General features: G+C 56.5%; 1 protein-coding gene across 1 annotated transcript; it reads right to left on the bottom strand.

Annotated features, from left to right (window-relative positions):
* Positions 1-1,789: 1,789 nt before the first annotated feature.
* On the bottom strand, positions 1,790-9,577 carry SKIDA1 (SKI/DACH domain containing 1). The gene is given in 3 exon segments (XM_032443206.1): positions 1,790-5,962; positions 6,155-6,326; positions 6,329-9,577. Coding segments are annotated over 3 exon segments (2,310 nt in total). The 5' UTR covers positions 6,675-9,577; the 3' UTR covers positions 1,790-4,170.
* Positions 9,578-17,355: the final 7,778 nt, after the last annotated feature.

Raw genomic sequence — 17,355 nt, 5'->3', positions numbered from 1 at the left:
GGCGTGGAGCCGGGCAAGATGGCGGCCCGAGGCGCGCCGTGCCCCGCCATGGGGCCGCCCCGAGAGCGGCCCAGCGCCGCCCGCGGCCTGAGGGAGCCCGGCACCGCGCGGCGCGGCCACGGGGCCGCTTCTCGCCTGCCCCGAGCCGCGATTTCTCCCTCGTTCCGCGTTCCCGTGGGCGGCGAGCGGAGGCAGCGCCGCGAGGAGCGGCTCCCGCCGAAGTGCGGCTGTTTACACGCAGCTGTTGCGGTGTTTGCGGTGCGAACGAGGCCGCTGCGGGAGATGCTGCCCGGCATCGGGAGGGCCGGGCGCTGCCCGGGGCCGTCAGCTCCGCCGGCCGCTATTGTCAGCGCCTCGACAGACACATCGCGGCCCTGCGGCTCGGGGCCGCCCGGCAGTGGAAGCAGCGCGGGGAGAGGCCGGGCCGCGGCTCGGCGTTGTGCCGGGCAGGTCCGTGCTGCCGTCCCGCATCCCCGAGCCGCAGCCCGCTCAGATCCGGCTGGATGGGGAATGGAGGACGCTGCGAGCGCGGCTGTGGCTCGGTGGGCCCCGGCCGCTATTTCCGCTCCGTGCTCGCCCTTCTTTTGTACTTGGGAGCCGGGCTCGGGGATGAGGCTGTACGTGCTCTTTCCCGTCGCCATCGCACCCAGGAAAACCACGGCTCTCTGCAGCCGCTTCCCCGCACGGAGCGATTCCCCGCAGAGCTCCCCGAGTACGAAACATTCACTTTTCCTGCACCTCTCCATTGAACGCTCACACGTGCGAACAGCAACGGACAAAACGTGGCAGCGCAGTTACTTCGATTTTATTGGCAACTCAACCTGCTGAAGGGAAAAGGAGCCGTGTAAAAAACAAAACAAAACAAAACAAAAACACAGAGAGAAGAACAGCAAAGTTCACACCGCACATCACTGCAGCAGCAGAGGGAATACCCGCTGCAGGCAGTGCGTGCTGTAACGCGAGGTGCTGCGGCAGCATCCCCGCCGCCGGGGCACGGCACGTGTTCCCTTCTCGGTGCTCGGGAGCTCTCGGCTCGGTCCCAAAGTCCCTTTTGTCCTCGGCCCGGCCGCAGGAATCCCCCCCACCGGCAGGGCAGGGAGCTCGGCCTGCGCTGTACCTGGGAGGAGCACACGCGCTGCGCCACGTCGCTTTTCCTTTATGGAATTCTGTGGGGTTTTGTGCACCCGGAGAGGGAAAATGGTGGCGTTTCATCACTGATGGGTTTGAATTTTCCTCTGCCATGAACATCACGACAAAACTGTGGCCTGGCCCATCAGGACACCTTCGTTTTTCCTCGCGTTATAACTAACCATTAAGGGAGAAATGTGTTCTTGGTGCACAGCGCAATGTGTTTGTTCGACTTTGTGTGAGTGAGGCTGGGATGGGAGCGAGCTCTGTCTCAGCACCAGTTACATTGCCATCTCCATCAGCCGTCAGACCCCCCGAACCGGGAGGATTGCGGTATTTTGCATGGCAGCGCATTATGTACCTGGTGACACTCCCGGCACAGTGACCCCACGGGGCCCGTGAGCAGCACCGAGTGCACACGTGTGGCCATGGGGATGTGTGACTCCGTGCCTCCCGCTGCACCCTGGCCAGGCGCCATACGTCCCCGGCCCTGCAGGGCCTGTTTGGGATCAGTGTGTGTCTCTCTCCCTTCCCCCTTCTCCCCTACCCTCCCCCCCCCCCCCGGATTATTTCAGGAACCCGAAAAGGCACCTCTGCAATTTACAATTCCCAGCCACATCAGCACAGCGTAATTGGAAGTAAACAGGGTCAGGGGACGGAGTTCCTCTGAAAGCGATACGTTGTTTAATTGACACGGCAAAATTTTAGGCTTCCAGTTTGCATATTACATCTCCGCAGCTTTTCAATTTGATTTCCACCCCCACCCCCACCACCTTTTCCTTTTTTTTCGGTGCAGGGAAGACCTCTGTCAGGCAGAGCGGAGCCGGGGCTTCCCGGGGCGGTGCGCCCTGACCATATTCACAACTCTCTGGAAATAGGGCCGCAGTCTGCTCGGCCCCAAACGCACGCGAGTTAAACACTCGACCCCCAGCCACCCTGAGAGCCGATTTTTCACGACCATCGTAATTTCAGCAGCGCGGTTAAATATGCAGAGTACCTTTTGCAATTGGCAGCTCTAAGTGATGTGAGAGTGCGGGGGAAGGGTAACCCCCTCGGAAGGGCGATTGTTTACTCTCTTTAACTATATTTGGTGCAGGTATTTCTAGAGCGGGGCTTTACAATGGGGGAAAAGGAGGGAGCGGGGATAGCGCGGAGCTGCGGGCGGCGGCGTGCGCGGAGCCACGAGGGCTGCGGGGGGCACCACAAAGGCAGGGATGAAACAGCCGAGAGCGGCAGCGGATCGCCGGCAGAATGTTGACTTTGAGTCACACGGTAAACATCACGTTGTGGCTTTGTTTTCCTTTTTTTTTTTTCTTTTTTTTTTTTCTTTTTCCTTTTCTTTGATTTACGATAAATTATCCTCCCGAGATTGATCGATGAGTGGAATCCTTAACATTTAATTTAGGAATGATCTAGTATAAATAAAGAGCCAGGCCAAAGAAAGAAAGCAGCAGTCCTTCAGATGAAACCCCGCTGATGCAGCACTCGGCCTTCCCGGGGCCGCAAACTTTTGGGCCGCGTTCGGAGCTGCTCCCGTCCCCCCACACCGGGGCCCATCCGCAGCCCTCGGCCCCGGGCCCGGCTGCTGCGTGTCGGCCTTCCTTTCTTTTTTCTCTCTCTTTTTTTTCCTTTCTTTTTATTTGATTTTTTTCCCTTTCTTTTGGAGGGGCTTTGGGGGCAGGGAGAGAAACAGTGAACCTCTTGAAGCGTATTTCCTCGGAATCCAAGCGGGGGAGCTCCCAAACGGAGGGGAAAGCGTGGATAAACTGCAATAATTCAAAGTGTAGGGAATCAGGAATTTTTAAACAGTGTTTTTAATTGAAAATAAAGCTAAAGCATGCTTTTCAACAGTGCAAATTTTCCATCATTTTGATTTACCGCTTCCATCATCACAATATATTATACCGGCATGTCTCTCCGAGGCGAGGCCCTCGCCCCCGCCCGCTCCACTATTTCGATATTAAGTGCAAATAGAGATAATCGCCTCTGATTGTCACGTGCGGTAGAAACGTTTCTGCTACATAGAGAGGACGGCCTGGAAACAAAAACCGACAGCGCCGGGGTTCGGGGCTGAGGACACCGAGGCGGCAGAGCCCGAGTTCAGGGCCGGAGAGCCACGAGCAGCGAGGGGATCGCGTTTGCTGCGCTGTTCCCACTCCTGGCCCCTCGCTCCGCTCTCTCTGAGCCGCATTTACTGCTTCGCTATTTCCTGCGGCCCGCTCGGGGTTGCCCATAAATCGCCTCGGGCCGGGCAGGGCTCTGAGCGCCGTGCGAGTTTGCAGGGGCACGTTCGGAGCTCAGCTTCGGCACGACGTGAGCGGGTAACAGTAACCTTATTTAAGACCTCTGGGTGAAACAAAAAGGCTTCCAATCGCAACGAGGGGCCGTACGAGAGAAAGGACGCCCTTTCCCCTCGCTGCAATCCCCCATTTCGAGCCGCTCTCTGCCCCCGCCTTCCCCAGGGGCTGAGCGCAGCGCTGTGGGCCCAGGGCATCGCACCGCCCCGCTCCGAGCGCCGAGGTGCGGCCAACCCTCCTGTGAGGCCGTGGCACTTCACAAACTTTAACTGAATTAACAGTTAGACTGCCATGTTCGAAATCTAGTGCATAAATTTAATGGCTCATTCTAGTATTTATTATTCAACCTTTTGACATTTATTTGCAGCAGTTGAATTGAGGTACTGGTGCATTATTAGCATTCAAACAGTAAAGTGTTCCAGCTCTACCGGCGTTAACTGAGTTGAGTTGAGTCTTTGCCTGAAGTACTCTGTGGAATGTAACAAAAAAATACCCAAATGTAACAGGAAAAAACAAAAACAAAAAACAAAAGGAAAACAAAAAAAAAGACCCAACCAAACCAAAGCAAAACCACTGTCGGGACGAGGAAAGAAAACGGTAATCCGGGTTCTGTCTTCACAAACGACACGACGGATCCCAGCAGCGAGCGCTGCGCGGCGTTAAGGGCCGCATGAACCTTCCTGCCGAGCTCACGCAGCGCACGGACCGAGAGGTGGTTCCAGCAAAGATTTTCCAAAGTATTTTATTAATTAAATTTCCTGAATTTGTGGCTAGGTGGGAGAGGTATTGCAGAGCCGCCCAGCTGCCATTTCCACACGGGATGGGCCCTGTGAGGTGCTTGCGAGTCCTTAGTGGTGCTTAAGGAGTAAGCTGGCAACAAATCCCCGTCGTGGCCAATAATTAGCGACGGTGGACAGGGAAAATTTGCCATGAAATTAAACGGCCTTTTCACCGCTGATGCTACATTGCCGGCTACCCTTCTGCGCCTATTGTTGGCCGTGAGATCGTCCAGTGTTCCTTCGGGCTCGGCTTTACCTGCGGGCCGCGGGCTCCGCGCCGATTTCAGATTTGGTTTGAGTGGAGGAGGCTGCAGCGCGGGCCGCTTGCCCAGAACCAGCGTCCTGTAGTTCTTTCTCACCCTCGCTCCAAATTTATACTCCCCATCCTCAGGTTTTGGAGTACCTAAAGTGCATGAGAGGCCCTGACTCTGAGTCAGCGGGGGGAAGGAAGTGGTTTCTTTCTCAGTGCATGCGGAATCCTCCTTGGCCGTTCCTAAAGCGTCCCGCTCGCTGCCCTCCGTCACGCCGCGACGCTCCTCCTCGGGATCATTGCACTCACACCGCAGCTCGTGGGGCGGAGGGTCGGGCCCGTCCTTGCCGCTCGCCTCCTCCTCGGTTTTGATGCGGACGCGGTGCGGGAAGGGCAGCTCGTCGGCCTCCGGCTCGGCGCTCCGCGGCTCCGCAGCCCCCGGAGAGGCGGCGTCCTCCGCGGGGTCGGTCCGTAACGAGGGCAAATCCGTGGCAAATTCAATACAATGAGGGATTTGGGAATCTTTCTCGGAATTCGCAGCCGCTGATGAAGAATCATTATTTAAGATCCTAGCAGCTATTGTATTGTTATCTGCACAGTGTGTAGTAGTTGCTGGAAGGCATTTCCTTGCCTCTCTGAGTATTCTTTGTTGTGGAAATGCATTGTTTGTCTTTGGGCTAGGTGAAGAGGCCCCCTTTGCAACGCAGTTAATTGTTAGGTCAGTACTCTTGGCGTTATTGGGAAATTCAGAGTGTGGGAATGTGATCTCGGCCGCCCTCCGCTCCCTTATCTCCGCGAAGCAGCTCCCGGGGCCGCCGGGGCAGCGCAGCGCCGGGCCCCAGCCGGGCCGGCCCCACTCCTCGGGCAGCTCCGGCTTCACGCAGCCCGCGGCGCGGCGGAGGGCGGGAGGCCCGCCGGGATCCGTCGGGGCCGGGGCCGGGGGCCGGGGGGCGGCGGCGGCGGCCAGATGGTACAAGAAGTTGGCGTGCACCACGGCGGGCGGGCTGCAGAAACTAGTGCGCCTGAAGCGGATGCTCTGCACCGAGACCTGGCTGGAGACCGAGCTGGAGTCGGAGTCCGAGGTGCTGTCCTCCTCCTCCTCCTCCTCTTCCTCCTCCTCCTCCTCCTCCTCCTCTTCCTCCTCCTCCTCCGAGCTGCCCTCGCTGGAGTCCGAGCCGCCGCTGCCCTCCTCGTCCTCCTCCTCCTCGTCCTCCTCCTCCGAGCTGCCCTCGCTGGAGCTGGACGGGCTGGAGCCGCAGTCCGAGTCGTGCGCGGCGCGGCCGGAGCAGCAGCTGGACTCCGAGTCGCTGCTGCCGCTCTCGGCGAAGGCGGACGAAGGCGGCGGCCCGAAGCCGCGCGGCAGCGGCAGAGGGAGCCGCGGGGAGCCGCGGGGCCGACAGGGCCGCGCCAGGGCCAGGGGCCGCCGGGGGGGGCCCAGCGCGGCGGCGACGGCGGCGGCTGCGGCGGCGGCAGCGGCGGCGGCGGCGGCGGCCCCGTGTCGGCGGCGGCTGGCAGCGGCATGGGCAGGGGCATGGGGCGGGGGCCCGGCGGCCGGGGGCCGAGCCGACCCGTGAGCGGCGGCGCGGGGGGCGGGCGCGGGAGGGCGGCGGGGCGCGGAGGGGAGCGCAGCCGCCCGCGGCCGTTTCATAGCCGCCGGGGGTTTGCGGGGCGCCCGGGCCAGCTCCGGTAGCGTGGCCAGTTATTTACTAAAAAGGTGAGGTAGATGGAGGCCGGCAGCGGGCGCGGCCCCCGGCCGCAGAGCTTTCGCCTGATTGGCAGCAGCGGCCGGGGAGCAGTCATTCAAACCCAGCCAAAGTTTGTTCTCCTTCCAGAAGCCGCGGAAGGGGTCGGCGGGCGCCCGCTCCGGCCGCAGCTCGGAGCCGCCAGGGCCCGGCCGAGCTTCCGCCGCTTTGTCCTGAGGACCCGCTCGGTTTTGCAGGAGGTGTAGAGCGCTTCCACGTCCTCTCTGGAGATGAGCGTGCATTTGGCGGCGTGGAACGCGATGGAGTTGATGGCTTTGAGTTTCCTCAACTCCTCCAGGTCGCAGTGGTGCTTTTTGACTTTCAAATGATCCATTCGCTTGTGCACGGTGGTCCGCGGGATGTTTTTGAGCAGGTCGGTGAAAACCTGGGAGAGTGCAAACATTTGCTTTCCTTTAATGATGAGGTAGCCGAGCCGCACGCCATCCACCTCTTCAAACCCCGACTTCAGGTCTCCCATTTCGCGAATTAAATCATTCCCGGCATTTGCGGAGAGAGAGAGAGAAGGGGGAAAAAAAAAAAAAAAAAAAAAAGAAAAAAAAAAAAAAAGGAAAAAAAAAGAGAAAAAAAAAAAGAAAAAGCCACACACACACAATCCTCGGCCAGATGCTGTATTTGTCTCAAGGCATCCTGCTAACAGAGCGCAACAAAGGCTGCTGCTATTCCTGGTGGGTGAAGTGCCAAACTTTAGATAAAATAGCAAAAATAAAAATAAGTTAAAAAAGAAAAAAGCAACAAAAGCAACCAAAAAGCACCACCGTGAGGCTACAATCGATATGTAATCTTCAAAATCTGCTTTGCCAAAGTGTTTCTCTAAGTTGCTGCCGCAGATCAGTACCTGTTCCCTTTCATTCCCTGCTTTTCCATTGGAAACTATGATAATGGAATGTGAAGGGAGGAAGAGAAAAGCAATGCAGCTGCTATTCCCGCCGCTGCTTTAGCTACAAATAAAATGACAGAGTGAAGTGAGCTCGTCCGGAGACACCTTCATCAATTAATTCCCCTAAAGCCAACGCTGATTGGACACTCCTGACAGGTGATGCAATAAAAATTGATATTCCACCCCTTCCCCCCAAAAATCTCCCGCTAATTAGCATACCCTCATACCGCCGCCTCCCCTCCCAAAGTAAATAATACAGTTCGCAGATAAATCTTTCTATTAAACAATCCGGGCTCCAGCACGCTCCGACCTCTCCGGCTCGCTCCTCGCTCGCTCCGCACGAAGGATTTCGGTGCTTTTTCGTAGCGTTTCGTGTATTTTTTTATTCTATTTCGGACCAACGTTGCTCTTTTGTGCACGCCCTGAGTGTGAGGGACGGAAGTGTGAGCACGGCGGTGGGAGATCCTCCGCGAGCGCGGCTGTTCGGCAGCGGCGTTCGCCGCTCATTGTGCGGCTCCGCGCCCCGGGCCCGGCGCTCCCAACTTCAAGGCTCGGAGCGAGGAATACTTACATGTGCGGGCCGCTCCGATTTTCCTCTCCTGCTCAATTCGCTCTGTGCAGCCGGGGCTATTTTGCCGCCCGCGCCCCTCGCTGCCCGAGAGCTCGGAGCCGCGGTTCGAATATTGCGTGAGGGGGAGGAGGACGCGGGCCGCCGTCAGCCCCGTAACAAAGCATAGAGAAGGCAGAAAGGCGCACGCTTCCCCCGGTTAACCGTGCCGGATGGCGAGCTGCGTTGTGCTACGGTCCCGGAGCCCTCGTCGGGATTGCTGTGAGCCGATTGCTTCCAGCGGAGGAAGGAGAAGGCGGAATACCCCAGGTGCTTCCAGGGCTCTACGTAACAACACCGTGAGCGGGGCTGCGAGGGGCTACGGAGAGGCTGCCCCGAGCTGGGCATGACCGGGCCGGGGCGGCACCTCCGCGGCCGTGCGGTGTTCCATGGGAGCAGCCCCTTAACATCAACGTGAAGGTTTAACCTCTTCTTGGGAATGCGGAATTACTGTAGTGCGAGGAGCGATGGTTCCGGACTCGCTGCCCCGCCACACGCCGCTCCGTGTCACGTCCAAGTGATGCTCGCGGTGTGTTCTCAGCTGCGGGCACGGCCGTGTGGCCCGGAGTCACACGTATCCGCGAGGGGAATGACACATCCCGGAGTGCTGGGGCTTGGCGAGGGAAAGGGGAAAAAAAAAAAAAAAGAGAGAGAAAAAAAAAAAGCAAAAAAAAAAAAAAAAGCTTCAATCCCGACTGTCAATATCCACTCCATGGGCTGGCGATACGGTGCGCGGAGGTCGCGTTACCTCGTCAGGTACAGCCAAAATAAAGGGCAGCATCCCCCCAAAAAAGGCTCGGCGAGGGGGAAGCACGCGATCCCCCCGTGCCGCAGGAATTCGAGAGCGAGTCGGGAATTTCGAGCAGTGCATCCGGAAATTGAGGAAGTCTATGGCAGAGAGCCTCCGAGTCACGGGCTGAGGTTTGAAGTCAGCCTCGAACTACTGTTGCTCTCAGCGCAGATGTAATCGCCGCCGTTCAACTTAATCCATGTGTGCCCGGCCCGCGATGTCTACTTCTTCCCTTTGAAATCTAAGGGCAGCTTTCCCATCCAGGAAACCAGAGCTAGAGCCGATTAGATCGCGGCCCCCGAACGGGAGAGGCTCCGGGGCGCATCCCGCGCCGCGCGGCCCCACCGCGGCCGAACAATGAACGCCTCCGCCGCTCCCCCCGCCCGCGGCTCTGCCCCCGGCTCCGCGCTGTGCCCCGGCCGGGAGGGACCCGGGGGCGGCGGCGGAGTCGCGGGGGAACGCGCTGACCGCGTGGGACGGAAACCCTCGTGGTGTTTGTAGAGGGAGAGACAATACGGGCGTTTAAAAATTCCTCCTGATGTACTTATATGCTGCCAACACCCCCACCCCCTCCCGCTGCTCTCCTCCCCCTGCTTTAAGGTTAAGGCGATGGAGTCAACAGTGAGGGAGCAGTGAACTCCGAGAGAGCTCAGAAGACGTTACAAAAAAAAAAAAAAAAAAAAATAATAATAATAAAAACAAACAAACCACACACACACACCACCACCAACAAAACGCGATGAGCCCCGAGGTCCTTTATCTGCCCGGAGCTGGGCGGTTCGGTCCCCGCTGAAATCCCCGCGGGGACACACAGAGGCACACACACCCTGCGGTGACAGCCCGGCTGTTATTTCCAAAATGCGTGATTTCTGTTGGTGTAATTCCGCCTCTACCAAACGCCGGGAAGCAGCGGCGGCTGTCTGCACACCCTTCGCGTTCTGAAAGGTACGGCCACGGCCGCTGGCTGGAGCCGGAGCCCCGTGTGGAAGGGGAGGAAGGCGGCAGAACTCCTAGGAAACGTCCTCCCGTACCCACACCCGCACCCAGCCCCGCACTCCTTCACCCCTCACGCCTGTGCCCGCTCTCCGCAGCCCTCCTCTCCCTGCGGCGGTGCGGCCCAGGCTCGACCCGGCCCGGCGCTCCCCCTGCTCGGGGAGCATCCGGGCTCGGCCCCGGCCCCGCCGGGAGACCCCGAGAAAGGGCCCCGGGCCCCTCGCGCGAGCACACGAAGGGCCGGGGGCTTCCGGATGGGTTTGCAGGCACAAGGGGGATCGGGATCGATAGCGACCGCCGTTTGCGGCTGGGATCGGTAACGTGAACGGCAGCCAAAAGAATTAAAATGAACAATTAAGGGTGTCTGGTGTCAATTACGTGAAAAGTTGTGGGATCTCTGGCTCGCCCGGAGCCCGCGTGTACGTCCGTGTGTCCGTGTGTCCACATCCGTGTGTGTGCAGACCCGGCTGTGTGTGCGGGGCTCCCAGACGCCAGGGAGTTCCTTTGTTAATTTTACGGACGGTGTCACCCTGCCCGCGATCACAGATGCCCACGACCAAAGGCCGCTGTCTGTCCCACGTTTCCTCGGAGGAGGACGCGGAGGTGCCTTCTCGGGCCGAGCACACACACACACACACACACACACACACACACAAGGCTCCGGGGTGGTGTGTCCGGGCACACACACACACACACACACCATCAATCAGCCGCGCTCCTTTTCACGCTGAGCAGCGTGCAATGCGCGATCTGCACTCTCCACCGAGCGGTGTTCCAGCCCCGGAGCCGTCTGCCCGGAGTAGAAACCTCATTAGAAAATAAAGAGAAAAAGAATCTCGGTGGTACCCCGCTGCAGACCTATTCCCGTTTTCTATAAATCGCACGCTTTCATTTTGGTAAACTCGTGTTCAAATCCACAAGCTCGCAGGGAAGTGCTTCGCCACGGCGTTGCGGGTAAAAAATACGCGTCGCGCTGAAAATTCGCCTTTATGCGACGGTTTGATTTATTTTCACAGAACGCTGATGTTTAAATACCGTCGCAATTCCTCCTGACCTCTTCCCCCCGCAGCGCACACACACCGCGGAGCGCTCAGTGGGAAATGCAGCAGCGATGCCCACCGGCTGCTGTGCCGATGGGAGAACGCTTCGGGAACCTTCAGGGCAGCCCGAGAGGCCCGTCTGCGTTTCCACCCAGGAATTGCCGCCCTATTCGAGAATTATCATAATTAATGATTGTTTCTTAAGTGCCTGGCCGCGTCTTCAGGTATTGACGAGGCGTAAATAAACCATTTGCTTTCACGACTTGGGCAGAAATAAACGCTCCGAAGGGGAACTCCTCTGATCCCCGCTCCCAGAGCCCGCCGTGAGCACCGAGCTCGGGGAGGAGCAGCGAGCAGCCAGGGGCTATCACAAAGGGCCGGGAACGTAAATATAATGGGGTCAAAGAACAGTATAATGGGATCCTTCTGCTATTTTAAAGTCAGCCAAATGTGACTGTAGGACTTAAAAATCGCCGTAAATTCCGCTGTGACAACAAACGCGAACGTTCGACTAAATCTCCTAAATACGTAGGACAAAGAAATGCCGAATATCGGCCTGAACAAAAATCATCGCACCGCCGTGGCCAGGAGTCGCAGGGCTCCCTTTCTTTTCTTATTTTTTTCCTTCCTCCTTTTCCCCCTTTGCAAACAAAGCAGCGCCGTGCAGTTCTGCGGAGCGCCGTGCAAGTTGTGATGGTCGGAGGGGGCCGGGGCATCCCCCGCACGTGAGAATTCGGTGCGATTCACAATCACGGCGGGTTGAGGCTCTGCCCGAGCCCGGCGCTCCCGCAGCTTTAGGACACTTTCCGCAGGAGTTTGTGGCCGCATACTCCATGCCATGTTGTTTACTGACCCATAATCAAAACGCGGTGACCTCCTACCCTTTTTTTGCCCCTTGACCCACGCTGAATTCAATGCAGCCTTTATAAATTTGCAAATCCTTGGACGTAAAGGGGATTTGGAGCGGCTTTGTTCGGAAAGGCTCCCAAAAGTTTGCATTTTTAATTAGGTAAAGGTACGGCACCGAGCGCTGGGAAGCGGGGGCCCGTCCCGCACGGAGGTGATCGCTCGGAATTTCTGTGCCGGGGATCTGCGTCCCCAACCCTCGTCTCACCCTAAAGCGGAGGGAACCCGAGGTTCTGGGCAGCCCCAAATCAGCGATGTCGCCCCACTCAATTCGGGTCGTGGGGACGGACGGGCTGCGATCTCCCACTGCCGCGCACCGGGCGCGTCCCTTATCGCTGCCATCACTCACCCCAAAAGACACCGTCATTACGACGGTGATAAAACAACGCCCGCTGATGTGTGTGTGCTGGATAAATACAGAATGTTTACAGCCCTAAAGTGCTTCGATTCCAATCAAGCGCTAGCAAAGAAAAGCCCCCTCTTCCTGCATCCTTTCCCCCAACCCCCCGTCATTCCTTATTTATTTACCCCGTGCTCGGCCCTAGGAAATAGAACGGCCGCACCGGGGGGGTTGGGAGGCACCTCCGCGTTCATTTTGCAGCTGCCCAGGGGATGCCGCTGAGGGATGGGAACGGGAGCACGGAACCCCGAGAGCCCGAGATCATCTCAAATATTCACGGTATCAGCAGATCCCACCGTAATCAGATTAAAGCGAGGTTTGGGGGTGGAAGGGGGGGGGGGCGGGGCACTGGGAAGGCACCGGGATGTGCGGGGAACTCAGAGCGGGCTCTGCCCGGCCTTTGGGGGAATAAAAACAACAAGAAACCAACAACCGGCACGGCACAACAACACGGAGCGCGGCCCGGCACTGCGGCCCTTGGGAGAGGAAGAGGCGCCGGAACACAGCTCGCCTACCCACAATGCCCCGCCACGGCCCAGCTCGTGCCGCGCTCGAGCCTCCCGGAACGCCCCCCCCCCCCAGCTCCCCCCCCCCCCCGGCCCCGGCCGATGACGGGCAGCGCCCCGGGACGGGCCGTGGGGGCGGGGAGGGAACGCGCCAGTTCGAACGGCGGCGTGAGAGGAAAAGCTGGGGGCTGCCGGCTCCGAGCAGCAGGAAGACGAGAGGGAAGGGAAGGAGAGGGGAGGGGGCCGGGAGCGGCACAAAGGCCGAGAGCTCGGGCTGAGCCGAGCTGGGCTGCACCGCAACGTGACGGCACCGCAACGTGACGGCTCCGCTCCGGGGCTGCAGCGCTCCGCGGTGGCCTGAAGGAAGTCACACGTGACGCCGAGCGAGTCCCGCCAATGTAAACAGTTGGAAGTTAAACCCCAACGCCGGGCAGTTATTGCAATGGAGCCGCGGCTCCGCTCGGCGCTGTACGAGGCTCCGCTCGCCCCGTCCGGCCCGTCGCCGTGTCCCGCTGTGTGGCCACACTTCGCTCCCGGGCGTGACGTGGGAGCGCCGCGAACCCGGCCGGGGCCAGCGGGGAGCGGGGCGATGCCACCGCCACCCCGAGGGAACGTCCGTGTGTGAGGAGTAGGAGGATGGGGCCTGCGGCACCGAGCGGAGCGGGGCTCAAAGGGATCCCCCGAGGGGACCGAGAGCCGCGGGGGGGGGGGGGGGGCTGCAGAGCGGCCTCTCTCGCCCTCCACCCTCCCGCCCGTCCCTCCCGGCTCCTCGGCCGCTCTCCCGGCGCGGGGACCCGGGGTCAGAGCAGAACAATGCCGGGCGGCCTCCGAGCGCAGCACCGTCCCCTGAAGGGAAGCGGCGCGCACTGCAGCCCAGGTGGGGCCGCGCTCACGGCGCGCGGGGCGGGAGGAGGTCGGGGCGGCGAGCGGGGCCGCGCGGCTCCCATAGGCCGCCTCGCCGAGCCCGGGATAGGATGGAGCGCGGCTGGCCCACAGCCAGCCCGGCCGTCCCGCTCGCCCTGCGGCACGCTTTGCGCTGAGGGCGATAGAGCGTGAGGGTGAGTAGCCCGGACGATAACACCGCGGTGCCCCGGGCGGCACGGCCGGAGCCGACGGAGCTCCGAGGGGAGCCGGGCGTCCCGGGGCGGCGGGAAGAGGACGGAGGAGCCGGGCGGGAAGCGAGCGGGGCCGGGCCCCGAGGAAGCGGCCGGGGCCCTCTGTGATCGCTCCCATTGTTCGTGCGGCCCGAGGAGACCGGAGCGACTCCCGGCGCGCGGCCCGCAGCCAACAGAGCGGCGGCTCCGGGGCGGGAGCAACGTGCTCCTGTGGGGCCGCACCGCGCTGTTACTGCGAAGGTAAAACCCCGCTCGTGCGTAAATAACAGCTGTGTGTGGGCGGATGGCGGGCAGCTCTGCTCGCACCGACGGACAGGAACCGCTCCGAGCTCAGCGACTGAAATCGTAAACGTAGCCAGAGAAGTTCGGAAGGAACTCGTCGTAATGGTCTGTTTATAAAAACGGAGATTAATCTTGTCCCGTTCCGTACAAGCACCACGAGGCTGGATTTTTTTCGCTCTTCTCGTTTTTCAAGCGGTTGTTGTATGTTGGCCTTAAAAACAAAGCAAAACAACAAAAAAAGTGTTTTTTAGGAAAAACATTTCTTTTTTTTTTTTTAAATTTATTTTTATGTTCTTTATTTTTTTTTTCCCTTTCCTTCCCCTAAAAATAATCAGGAATTAACCAGTTTTGCTCCGCCGTTCCGAGCACAACTTCCCCATGTGTCCGCATGTCGCAGAGCTGCCTGCCCCGATGCTGAGGCTGCTTCCAACAAGTGCCCGCTCTGCTGCGGCACAAATGTGCCCCCGCACGTTGGCTCGTGAAGAGCATTGACACGGAAAGAGCTTCCTTTAGCGAGGGGGGAATGGCTGCCAGGGAGTGAGATTTTGGTAAGGGAGCCTTTTGTAGGAGAACGGCGATGGTTTTTAGCGAGTTAGTTGGCAGCGGGTGGAAATGCGTTGGGAGGATTGGAGTTAGTCTCCTGTTTTTCTCTTTTTTAACGTATCGGCACCAAATGATGATTTTGCAGCCTCGCGAGTCAGGAGGAAAAGAAGTTAAAGGATGATATTAATGGATATCACCGTTGCAAATAATTCAGCAGTGAGTCCCCCCGCCCCCCCGGGAAGTTGCTGCTCGCGGGCATTGTGTGAGATAACAGCCCCGGACTCCTCTTTCGCTCTTTGTGAGCTCCGCTCCTTTGTGGGACTCCTCCAAATCAAAGCCCACTGTAGTTCGGATGGGAAAATGCATTTCTGTTAGTGGGAAGTTGAGGAGGCTGGAAATATTTAATAGGAGATGCCCCACCACGGCAGCATCTAAAAGCAATAAGTTTAAAATCGAGGAGAAAAAAAGCTTTTATTTGTTCAGGTTTTTCCCTCTCCTGCTGAGTGTTCCGGAGATGCGTTCACTGTTAATTGCCGTTTGGCCATTTTCAAAAGGTAACTGCAAATTTAGGAAGCCTCATTCAGAAAGACATTTATTTAATGCTCTCGTAGTTGCTAAAAGAATATATCGCTATTTAAAAGCCGTCTGATGGAAAGGGAAGATGGAAAAAAAAAAATATATATATATATAAATAGGGAGAGACTGAACGTTGCCATTCTTTGTTGCTCTCTGTTTTGTATTTGTGTGGAACGCGTTGATGTGTTTCACGTAGGAGTTTATTTATTTATCTATTGGAAAGAAGCACCGTTGTTATGTTTAATGGGGGAGTAGCACGGTATAAAACCGACCCACGGTCCCCACTCTGCAGTGCCCACGTAAGGGTGACAAATCTCGGGCCGAGGCTCCCACCCTCCGTCCTCCAGCAACGTGAGGCTGCCCCCGGATCCCAGCGTGGCCACGGCAGCCTTTCGTTCTGAGCCAGTTCCTCATGGTCACAACCTACATAGATATATTTCTTCCACGTACGTATGTGGGGAATTGAAATGAGATGGTAACCAGTGGGAACGGAGCTCTCTGATCAAAAGACTTTTTTTTTTTTTTTTTTTTTTTTTTTTATTGCATTTGGCAACCCCTTTTCTTTCAGAGACACAATACAATTAATTAACATATTCTGGGGCGTGTTTTTGCGATTGGGAAGTGGTGGCCCCTTGTTGAGAAGAAAACACTTTAAATAAAAAAGTAACATTGTTGTGTCCAAATGGTACTGGGAAAAGCAGAGCAGTGCTGCTGATACGGCCCATGGATGCGGTTGATTTACTCCACTTTGCTTTAGCATATACCAAACCAGCTTTTCCTTTCCCACGCTCATATTAGATATGTGTTTTGTTTGTACGAATCCACCTAAAATCGGTCTGTATTTAAGATATTTGATGGGAAATCCGGCACGTCATTTCTCCTAGACGGCGGGTAGCGCAGATACAGTTCCTAAATTGAAATCAAATACACGTGAGCAGTGACATGATACAGTATCACGCTGCTCGTCGTAACACCACAAACATGAGGAAAGGCTGTTAATTTATATGGAATGTTAATTTGGCAAATCCCACGCTGAGGTATTCCTGTGCAGGAAAAGCAAAGCGAGGCTGGGTTTTGGCATGATGCTATGAAAATGTATTGAATAAAAATGCAATCAATTAATACATGCGTCCCCCAAATCCAAACTTTGCAGTGATGTACGCTTTAAAGAAAAGCCCCGTGTTATGTTTAAGTTGCATATAATCTAAATTCCAGAGTTTACTAATGCAGCTTTTTGGGGCTTATCATGACGTTAATATTCAATGTGGTTTTGCTGGAAGTTTATTTCAGGTTCTTTTGTATCATACTGTAGTTGTCATTGCTTTGACTTGACTCACATAAAAACGTGGTTAACGTTTAAATGTCTTTTTAATGTAGAGAATTATAAATTAACTGTCACGTGTAAATCTTTTAGCTTCTATCACTGAGGGAATGTTAAGTCTTTCACGAGGAAGTGATCACTGCTTAAAAATATCCCATGTATCTTTTCCTTTAGAGTTTTGGTTTGAGATGGTTCGCTCAAAGGAAATCCCTTGTTTGGTGTTTACTGTAAACCTCGGTGGGAAATTAACATTTAAATGCCAACACCAGTAACAGAAGCAGCACTTGAAAACCACCACGGCTACCCATGGCTGCTTGCTAAGTGGAATTCACCAAAGTCTCCAAAGGTGATAATGCATTTAAAACCAAGAAAATGAATACAATAGTTGGTGGGATTCTTCCCCCTTCCTTTCTGCTCTGAGGAATTATGAAATTTCTCATTCCACCCACACAAAAGAAAATAGCTTGAGATGTGGAGGGGCGCGGTGTCCAGGAGATGCATCAGCGTGACCCCTGGTGCTGCTACCTGTACCTGTGTCATGTGTGCAAGCTGCCCACGGTGAAGTCACTGCATCTTAAGTGTTAGAGCTTTCCAATTACTCAGCAACTTGCATTTGGGTAGGTGTTACACACAGATTTGATGATTACATTAAAGCACAGAAAGGAAACTTTACTTTCTTGGTATAATTTAAGAGTAAGCATATAAAGATGCATTGACGCTTCACTGTGGGTTGTGGACATGCCGTATCCATCCTAACTGAACATGGGCAGAAATAATTTGTTGGGTCCGAGGCGGGCTGCCATTTAGAACATGCTACGTGCAAAGGTCAGCACGCAGGAGTCGCATTCTGCTTTGTGTGGAGTGACCATTTTGCTGCTGCCTTCCCAGAAATGAAGCAAGGACCCACGATTAGGATGTATTTCCACAAAGACCGTTAATGATTTAAACCCGCAGAAACAAAAGGCAGACGAGCATCAATCTATTTTAAAGAGATAAACAGGGGAAGTATTATTGTATATATTGAGAACCTCCGAGTTACTGGTCTCGGTTGCATCCGCTCGCTGTGTAGTGTGTGTCCTTCTGTACAGAGGTAAAGATCAAAGCTTTCCCAACAAAGTCACGAGTTGAAAATGGACTAAAAATGGCGATGAGAAATTTGCTTTAAAGAATTAGCTGTAAAGT

The sequence above is a fragment of the Coturnix japonica genome, chromosome 2 (assembly GCF_001577835.2).
Source record: "Coturnix japonica isolate 7356 chromosome 2, Coturnix japonica 2.1, whole genome shotgun sequence".
Lineage (NCBI taxonomy): Eukaryota > Metazoa > Chordata > Aves > Galliformes > Phasianidae > Coturnix > Coturnix japonica.
The sequence above is the reverse complement of the archived record's forward strand: the minus strand, read 5'-3'. Positions and strand labels throughout refer to the sequence as shown.